The sequence below is a fragment of the Setaria italica genome, chromosome II (assembly GCF_000263155.2).
Source record: "Setaria italica strain Yugu1 chromosome II, Setaria_italica_v2.0, whole genome shotgun sequence".
NCBI classification, from domain to species: Eukaryota; Viridiplantae; Streptophyta; class Magnoliopsida; order Poales; family Poaceae; genus Setaria; species Setaria italica.
The window spans coordinates 35711892-35721818 of record NC_028451.1 but is presented as its reverse complement, the minus strand read 5'-3'; the positions used below and the strand labels follow the sequence as shown (position 1 = coordinate 35721818).

At 52.3% G+C, this 9927-nt stretch overlaps 2 protein-coding genes, 1 non-coding gene and 1 pseudogene across 3 annotated transcripts in view; 2 read left to right on the top strand and 2 right to left on the bottom strand.

The window, feature by feature from the left end:
- Positions 1-1356, top strand: part of LOC101771827 — a gene marked incomplete in the record, with an annotated part of 1883 nt that extends 527 nt beyond the window's left edge. Inside the window, 1 exon segment of the mRNA XM_004959513.2 lies at positions 1-1356. Coding sequence (XP_004959570.2) covers positions 1-1096 — 1096 coding nt within the window.
- A 657-nt stretch (positions 1357-2013) lies between these two features.
- LOC101769416 lies at positions 2014-5133 on the top strand (annotated as a pseudogene).
- A 258-nt stretch (positions 5134-5391) lies between these two features.
- TRNAF-GAA lies at positions 5392-5464 on the bottom strand. Its single transcript has one exon. It is a non-coding gene; the product is annotated as a tRNA-Phe (tRNA).
- Positions 5465-5597: 133 nt separating this feature from the next.
- On the bottom strand, positions 5598-9437 carry LOC101769016 (protein EMSY-LIKE 3). The gene is made up of 10 exons (XM_004957149.3): positions 9197-9437; positions 8287-8486; positions 8080-8189; positions 7780-7993; positions 7580-7702; positions 7424-7492; positions 6670-6912; positions 6529-6591; positions 6342-6405; positions 5598-6049 (listed from the first exon to the last, which is right to left on the bottom strand). The coding sequence occupies exons 1-10, from the start codon at positions 9231-9233 to the stop codon at positions 6006-6008; spliced, it is 1167 nt and encodes a 388-aa protein (XP_004957206.1). The 5' UTR covers positions 9234-9437; the 3' UTR covers positions 5598-6005.
- Between the last annotated feature and the right edge of the window lie 490 nt (positions 9438-9927).

The following is a 9927-nucleotide window of genomic DNA, read 5'->3' as shown; positions in this document are numbered from 1 at the left end:
GGCGTCAATCAAGTTCCGTGACGACGACCGACCGCTGCTGCGGGCCAAGGTGCCGGTCGGCGTGCTGGGGCTGCCCTTCCTCTCGGGCCTCGCGGCTGGGGGCGACGCCAAGGACCTCCGCTTCGACCTCTCCACGGCGTTCCCCTCCGGCCCAGCGCTCCGCCTCTCGTACCGCCCCAACGACCCGCTCCAGCCCTTCGCGCTCTCCGTCCGCACGGGGCTGGGCCCGCTGGGCTCCCCGGCGCGCGCGCCCTTCGCGCTCGCCGCCGAGTTCAACCTCCTCTCCTCCAACGCGCCAGCCTTCTCGCTCCTCTTCAAGCCCCGGATCGGGGACTTCGGCCTCGCCAGCTCCGTCCGCTCCCCGCCGTCGCCGCCGCCCGCGCCGGCCCAGGCGCCGCTGGCGATCAAGATGGCCGACCTCACCACCAATGGCGACGACCACGACCGCGACGCGCACGCGCAAGCGAACGGGTTCTCCTTCGCCGGGAACGGGTTCGCGGCGAACGTCGCGGCCGCCGCGGGGAGGGGCGGTGGCGGGGTGGGCGCGCTGCTGTCCGGGATGCAGCTCACCACCAGGAGCGTCCTGCCGCTGTGGAGCAAGGCGAGCCTGCGGTTCCATTGGGGGCTGCGTGTGCCGCCGGAGCTCAAAGCTGCACTCGCCGACGATGGCTACGGGCGCAAGGCCGGTAGCCTTGCCATCAGCAAGCTGCCGCTGCTGGTGATGAACAAGATCACCATTGAGCATACGCCCAAGGCGTCGTCACAGTCTGAAACAGACAAGAAGAGGAAGAAAGACGCCCCTCCAGCAGGCGAGGGAGAGGAATTCTCATTGATGAAGCGGCAGCTGGAGGCGCTGAGCACCGAGAGCACATTACTGCAGCGTGCGGTAGCGGACCTGCGTGCTGAGCTTGGGGCTGGCAAAGGCGAGGGTCGCAGGCTGCCAGCAGCACTGCCTGCTCCGCAACAGCCATTCGTGTCGAAACCAGATCGCCATTACCATAGCAGTGGGAAGGAACTGGTGGACAGTGGACTGAAACCGGCCTCGGATGAAGCAAGCGAGGAGTTGAAGAAGGCGCTTGAGGCCCGCCGGAAGTGAGGAACTATGCTAGGGTTTGCTGACATTGCAATCTCTGCAATTTGACATGGTTGCTGTCTGCCGTGTTAAGTTTTGTGCTTAATAATAGACCGGGAAGGGCAGTTCACATCCCTAGCTGGAAGCAAGTGAGGTTCCCATAGGTGATGTCATGGCTTTGCCTCAATCTTACAATTTTATTACATTTGATTGTGTTAGGATGTCTTGTTCTGTATAAATTCGTGTTTTTCAATTCTGAATGAATGGATGATTAGCTTTTGCAATGGGTCGTGTTGAATGATGTGGCATGTAGGCTTGAACCTGGCCAAATTTGGGCTTGCTCAAGCACAGTTGGGAAGAACGGCTCCTGAAAGTGGAATTGGGAAAATAATGGTCTGGCGTGCCCAGTTCCTACAAAACCTCTAATTGTTTCAGTGAAATTCTTAGGAAAATCTGTGTTGATTTCGAGCATTCAGGACGAAGATCGATGTTATTTTTTTTGAATAAAAGAAGATCGATGTTAGATTCGACGCAAACATGTACGAGTTGAAGCTGCCAGATCGAGCTGATGGTGCTTGCTAGTATCAGCCTGCACGGCTGCACCAAATCAATTCGGCCTAGGACTAAAATCCAAAACTAGTATGCCAAACTCGCAAACTTTACTGGAATTTTACCTTCAAGATCAAGCTTTACCCCCTTTTTTTTAATCTGGGACGCTTTTGACTTCGCCTAGCTGCTTCAGCTTATTCTGTTGCGTGGTGCTGCCAAGCCAAGTAGGCACCGGACGTACACGTACCACGGTACCAGCAGCAGGGTAATATGGGCATTGCAAAGGAATAGCCGCTGTGGGCCCCACTTTGAGAATTCTTCCAGAAACGCCCCTGGCAAACTCGGAAATTGTCCTTAAGTGCGAGGGCGCGCGCGGGGCTCGGCTGGCCTGGCTGCCATGACCACCATGCCATCTTCTTTACCGATAAAAATCAAACCGGGCCGAGGAGAAAAGCGACGGGGGAAAGCAACGGAGGAGGGCAAGGGACGCAGGGCTGAGACCGCACCTACACCAGCACCACCGCCTGACGGGCGAGCACGCGGGCAGGAAGGATGGCGGACGGGTCGGACGGCACCGACGTGTCGCCGGAGTCGGAGGCGACGGCGGCGGCGGCGGAGAAGGGCGGGGAGATCTGGGGCACGCTGGAGGAGCTCCTCCTGGCGTGCGCCGTGACCCGGCACGGCACGGCGAGCTGGGACTCGGTTGCCATGGAGGTGCAGACGCGGAGCCCCCTGGCGACCCGGCCCGGCCTCACGCCGCACAGCTGCCGCCTCCGCTTCCGCCACCTCCACCGCCGCTTCTCCACCGCCGGCAGCTGCGGGGAGGAGGACGAGGTGGAGGAGGACCCCGACGCCTCCGCCGCCGAGGGGTGGGTGGACGAGCTCCGGCGGCTGCGCGTCGCCGAGCTCCGCCGCGACGTCGAGCGATGCGATCTCTCCATCGGGTATGCAATCCGGCGAAGGGAGAGAGAAAAAAATCCAAACAAGAAAAACTACCTTTTGAAAACCCTCGCCCCGTCTGCTTAGCCGTTTGATGGCGATCACTCGGCCGCGATTTATTTAATTGAAAAAATATTGGTTTTTTTAATTCGCGCAGGACGCTGCAGTCGAAAGTGAAACGGCTCAGAGAGGAGCGGGAGCGGAGCGTCTCCGGCGAGGCGAAGCCGGACGAGGCGAGCGGCAACGACCGGCTCTCCGGCGAGGAGCCCGGGCGGTCGTGCCGCGAGTCCAACTCCACAGATCTGAAGCCCCCCAAGCACCCCGGCCACCAGGGCGGCGGCGCCAAGGAGGAAGAGGTGGCGAAGCAGGAGGCGTCCGGCGAGTCGGCGGCCGCGTCCAAGGAGAGCAGCGACGTGCGGAGCTCGGCGAGCCTGTGCCGCCGCCGCCGCGGGACCGGCAGCGGGAAGGCCGACGAGGAGGAGGAGGCGGCGTCCGCGCCCCGCGCGCCTCCCGCCCGGTCCCCTCCTCTTGCCGCCCTCCTCGAAGCCGTCGCGGCCAAGCTCGGCTCCGTGCTGCAGCGGCTACACGAGCACGAAGGCGAGGTAGGTGCCCCCAATAATTCCCCCCCTTCTCCTTCGTCTTCCGACCGGCGGGATGCTACAAGGTTAAAAATTTGGGAAGGGGTGAAATCGTAAAACCTGGCGGTGAAAAATTGACTGGGTCCGGTGAAATGTCAGGGTTCGCGTCCCGCGGGTCTCCTGGATGTGGAAATCTTGGATAAGTTCAGGAGTGCATGTGGCATGCATGATGACCAGTGATTAGAAGCCCTAATCCGTGACCTACCAGATTTACATGGGCGAGGCGCCGAGGCGTGTTTGAACAGGTCACCGCGCTTGTTTGCGAGATGGCATTTGCCTCGGCGAGTAGGATGACTTCAGGTTTGTTGCGGTAGGTAGCTACAGATGGATGGGAAGTCCCCGTGGCCCGTGCAAATGCGCAAATTTTCCCCGGTTCCTAAAATAACCAATCTGTTTTCGAAATTTCTAATCTTCAAAGAGGCCTTAGTTAGTAAGCAGAGAATCTTTTTCGGGTTAATTCGATGCGTTGGTGAATGGAGAAGGAAGAAAAGTTTCCATCTTTTTGCTCGTTGCACGGCCAATTTGGGTGCAGCGTTGCAATCAATCATACATGGCATGGGTGCCTTGGAGCTAGACGATGCTCTCAGATATTTTCTTCCATTTTCTTTTCTGCCTTTCTTTTTTCAATTCAGCTTTCTTGTTTACGTCTGAGTCAATTCGATCCACTTGCAGGAGGCCGCCGCATACCGGGGCACGATCAGGCGCCACGTGGACCTGGATACCGTGCGGCGCAGGATGGCCACGTCGGCGGGCTCGCGCGCCGCCGACGACGACCACTACCCCGCGCACGAGCTCTACCGCGACTTGCTGCTGCTCTGCACGAACGCCGTGGTCTTCTTCCGCCGCAGCACCCCGGAGCACAGTGCGGCAGTCGAGGCCCGCGCACTCGTCACCGGGCACGCGTCGGCGGCGCTCCGCGAGCCGAAGCAGGAGCGCGCGGCTGTGCCGGCGCCGGCGCCGGCGCCAGCGGGCACTGACATCGTCGGGTCGCTGATCGAGAAGGGGAAGCCGCTGATCGTGTGCCGCAAGCGGAGCTCCATCGCGAAGGCTGCGGCGGCCGCGAGGAAGGAGGAGAGCTCCACGAAGGCCGAGGCCGATGCCGCGGAGGAGGAGGAAGAGAGCGAGGACGAGAAGAAGGCCGCGGCCGCCGTGACGGCGACCAAGGATAAAGCGTGGGGGCTGAGGACGAAGAAGGGCCGCGGCGGTGCTGTCCGGAACCCAGCCGGTCTTGGTCCGAGGCCGACGAAGGGGGCGGACGGCGACGCGGCCACGACGACGACGGGCGGAGCAAAGAAGGCCGACAAGAAGGGCGCCGGCGGAGCGGCGGCAGGTGGGCCAGCCAAGAAGCGGAACGCCGTGGACTTCCTGAAGCGGCTGAACCAGTCGCCCTCCCGGAAGCGGGGTTCCCCGCTGGGTAACACGACCCGGAAGCGGTCGGCGTCGGCTGCAGCCGCGGCGGCGGAGCAGGAGAGCACCACCACCACCCGGAGGAGAGGTGCCGGCCGGAAGGAGGGTACCGGCCGCGGTGGCTCCAGGAGGGGCGGCAGGGGTACCGGAACGAAGAGAGGCGTCGGGCGGCCGCTGAAACGGGGCCCGGCTCCAGCCACGCCGCCGCCCTCCAAGCGGGCCAAGACGAACACCCGATCGGAGAAGCCGTCGGGAACGGGGAAGCGTGGAGGGAGACGACCGGTAGGGTGATGACTGATGAGTGATGACAAAGATGACGATAGAAGGATAGCAGCAGTAGTAGTAGTAGCAACTAGCGAGTGAAGCCATAGTTTGAGCTGTGCGTAAATCACGTAGGTTGTGGTAGGGAGCGTGCCGAGCTGACATGCCTGCTGTCGGACTGACGGATCTTTTGAGTTTCTGGTTATGCTTGAACTGATGATAACTGGGTAGTGGGAAGGGCTGCAAAGCCTGCAACTCTTTTGGTCTCTCTCTTCTCTTTTTTCTTTTTTTTCCCCGTTGTGGTGCTAAGTTTCTAAATCACTTAGATTCCAGTAACAAATGAAAGGAAAATGCGTAGAATCGCAAAAAAGAACCACTTACGCTCCTAGTCCTAGGAAGAGGTGAAAGAAAAAAATGCGTAGAAATCATAAAAAGGGTTGAAAAAATCGGCAATTAGTAGTTGTGCGGTTCCACATGTTTAGATGTGGGAGAGGTAATTCATTGTAGCAAAAGGATAAAAAAAAATGCGGTGAGCGTGGATCGAACACGCGACCTTCAGATCTTCAGTCTGACGCTCTCCCAACTGAGCTATCCCCGCTAAGCGATTGTAGTGCTAAATGACCCATATTTAGAAAGTCTTTACATTACCATTTCAACGAGCCAAAGGGATAGAAGCCATTGGGCACAAGCACGTCAGACCTTAGGGCTCCAAGGGCCACGGCACATGAAAATGGTATGAGAAGTCTTTTCACATTAGAATACAAGAACAGCCAACTTTGCCTGTTCGCTAGAATCACAACCAGGGCAAAATACAATGTACATCTGAGAACACGGTACGGTGGACATTACGCTAGGGTTAGACATCTTCAGGTGATTCATGTTAATGATCATTTCTAGAATATGAAGTTACTTCTAGAGTTACATGGGAAGTACCACCACCATAATCACCAGAAGAGATGGCACCCAAACAGTTTTTTGGGAGTTTTTTTTTCGTCATCTCCCTGCCCCTCGTTGGAGTAACCAAAGAATCCCATTTCAGGCACCAACTGGCAACTGCTCCCATTTCATGTCAGTTCGCCATCACATGGTTTCTTTGTCCAGTGATTGGGGCAGGTGGTCCACAAAACGGCATGTTAACCTTAATCGCCAGCAGGACCCGTTCGCCCTGCCGTGGCCATATCCTCTGTACACAAAAAAACAGGTTAAGAGAAATAGTTAGTAGTAAAACACCACGTATGATGCTTCAACCCTATATCCCTGATGTCCACAAGTAACATCTAGCACAAGCAACATCAAGGAATGCCACAATATTCCAGGTAACACCATAATATTTCACATAAAGTTCATCCAAGGATCCTATTTTCTACTATACATTATTCTCAATTGTTACACCATTTTGCGCAATATTATCTGCCCTTCAATATTATGATTACTCCAACAGTGCATTCCAACAGTAGAGCTGGCCAAGAACTTACCACTTTCACTATCTGATGCTTCATCAAGTCTGGCAATTGCATCCAGTAGTGACTGCTCTTGATCCTACAAGGACAATAGTTTGGCTTCAGATATCTTGATTAAAGGATAGAAAGGATGATAATTAGGTTTTGTCATTCACAAATATTTTCTAAAGGGAATAGCATGGGAAAAGAAGAGGTAACTCACTTTCAGCAGTTTCCTTGCCTTTTCAATTTCACGCATATTCGGATTGGACAATACCCTCTCCACCTGTATTGAAACATACAGCTGTGAGACAAAATTATATCTGATTACCTTCTGGCGTCTGGCTTATTGAATGAAATATACCTCTGTCACAACACTTTCAGTGTTTGGAATGTCAATGTTATCGAAATTCCTATTGATGCCATTTTGAGGTGGAGTGTAGTCCTTTACAGGCTCATTTATTGATAACCTGCCTCTACCCCTGATTGGACCTGTCATAGCACCATTGTTGGTTGGGTGCCTCGTCAGCATAGGGCCAGAAGGGCCCCAACCATCTCGATTTGAAAGATGTCCATCAAATTCCCATCTTATATCTTCAGGTGGCATCTGTTAAAGGGGTATCAATTAATATTCAATGGAATAATTAATGTCATGGTGGAAATCAGTCAGGCTAATTCAACAAGCAAATCTTAATTCACATACAGATCGAGCAAAATTCAACAAATTTCCATACACTAGATCATACGAGCAGTAAATTTCAGCTTTAGTAGATCAGTTAAGTTATTAATATTCAGGGTATGGTACAACTGCAACAAATATTTGGCAAGAAAACTGCTGCAGCGACAAATCCTTTACCATTTACATTTTAACCTTATTGGGTGCATGAGCAGACATTGACTAATTGGCGTCAGTCAACAGATACTATCACAGGCACATACAGAAAAATCAACTATTCATTGCCAAGGGTGGAGATGAAAATATTAGCTATGGGCTGGAAGCATAACCAAAAATAGAAACACTTGAATGGTAGATAACTAAGAAGGCAAAACCAAATACAGAGGGAAAAGATGAGGAAAGAGATAAAGGAAAACAATACAATCAGGCAAATAGTGCTTACATCACAAAGCCTGACCATTTCCCAAGTCTCTGCTTGTGTGCCGATATCATAGACGAGTGCATGTTCACCCTAATAGAGATCATGAAAGAACATTACTAGACACTGATGCGTATCTGCATCAACCATCAAAGGAAACTTGCAAAAGTTCAAACCAACCGTCACGGGGTTATAACGGGTTATGGTGGCCTCATAGAAGTTGTTGTCATCTGGCCACCTTGTATAAACTTTGTGATTTATTAATGAGTTTGGGTCCGCAGATGGTAGTGCCGATGGCATGGGCTGTACATGTCAAGAAACCATCATAAAATTATTCTCAGCAAGTGAAAAAACGTTATGCATATATATTCTGATCATACCGTCTTTGGCTTTTTGCCTCTTGCTGATAGTGGGCCCCATTTTGCAGATGGAACTGAGTGGGAAGGCATCACAGGGGACTGGAGGCCTGCAGATTGCGAAGGAATCGAATGAGATGGCCTTTGTCTCTTGGCAATGGGCCCAGGTTCTGCATCATATAGAGCCCTGCTGCCACGATGCAGAGCACTTGGGGTTCCACCAGCCTGTCTTAACTCCCTGCAGATTTTTTCGGTACAAGCAACAAAGGATGATCTCTTGATGACTAAGTAAAACATGTGCATACATAAAGATTGTTATGCTACCTCATTCGACGGATGGTCCCATCTTCATTGACTTTATTTAATAGCTCCCTATGCTCCTCATCAGAAACTCTCAGTTCTTTCCTGAGTTCAGTAATCAAACTCTCTTTTTCCTGCACAAAAAGCTCATTTATTTTATTCTCAGCACAACAGGCAGACCAAGATTGATAGCTGAAACTATTAGCACAAACATGAATTTGCCTATAATACCCATGATATTGCATCAGATTGCACTTTGAATGCTCTAAGAACACCAGTATATGCATCTTGCTCAACCCGATGAATTTCGCTCTCCAAATCATTGTTTGCCCTCATGTAAGGAAATGCCCCAGCAGATGCGCGTCCGTTCCCACTGAAAGATCGTCCTCTTAGTCCTCTATTTTGTGCTGGGGGGAGATCATCATCAGTCCCTACAACAATGGGGGAGGAATCAATACTGTAGTATGCAACGCACAACTTGATAGAAAGTCAATAAGCAGACATGCAGACTATGTAATCCTGAGTGCTACACAACCTAACTTGAAGCTCGTATTTACAATTTGGATATCCTGCCAGAAGCCTAGAACTATCCAGGGAAGGTGACGGGCATGGTATCATCAACCCAAAGCTGGGACACCAATAACTGTAAGGAAGAAATCAACATAACAAGTAGAACTACTGCAGCACTGGTATAGATTTTGCCATAGCCAATATACTACATCTGTGAAATCCCTATGAACAAGCCCCTGGCTTATTTCATAGAAGCAACAAAGTTTCAGCAAGCTATCCATTGCCCTATCTTTAAAGGCAACTTACGTCTTCTGCTGCTCATTTACATGCTTAGTAGTAATGGAGACCAATCTCCTTACAAAATTTTCTTGGAGTCTGATGTCATGTTTCACAACAACGCCCGCAATGAACTACTCAAATGGCCGGTCTTTCATTTCATTACATTCATAAAAAAAATTTGTGGCGAATAGACAAATTTTCTAGCAGACTCTCCGCATCTATCCGCACATTATTACCCAAGCGGGGCATCATACAACCAAGCTAAGATTACTAATCGACCCAACAGAACGTGGATTTCCTGCAACGAAAAATCTATTGGCCTGGAAACCCCGGTCGATTCGGGGAAACTCACCGCTACTATCGTAGAGGTCGTATCCCGCCGCCTTCATAACCCCGCCGGGACCGACGAGACGGCGAACCGCCGAAATCCGCCGCGCTTCCGCCGGATCCGGGCGCGCCGGCGCGCCTGCGCTCCGAACGAGCGACCTGCGGGGCGTTCCGGCGCCAAATCAGGCGTGGAGCGCGGTCGGATGAGGGTTGGGGAACGCGGGGGCCGAAGGGGGCGGAGAGGCTAGGGTTCAAGGCGATCGGGGAAATTAGGAAGTGTATTTTCCTTTTACACCCCTGACAAATTCCCTTTTCCCGCAATAGTGTTTGGACTAACCGTCTCGAGGCCGAGAAGTTTTTTCGGGGGGCTCTCTGTATATTCTGTGTTTCCGCCTTTCGGGTTCCGGCGGGTCACGACTCACGAGGTGATTATTGCACTGCAATACTACAACGGTTTATACTGCCGGGTGATGTCATAGCATACGAAGCAAAGTCAAGCGCGCAACAAGCAGGGGATTAATTTTTACCTGGCCAAAACTATAGTATGCCAAAATCATGGTATGCTAATCTGGGCATTCCAAAGTTAGAGTTTGATTTTGTAGCAACTAATATTTTTCACTCATATGAGTTTCAAAAGATTTCTTGTGATTTACCTTAGTTTTGGCTATAAATATCTCTTGATCTTCATGACAATAAAAACTCCTCCTTTATTTCTTTCTCTCTTTTCCTATTATTTCTTTTTTCCTTTTTCTCAAT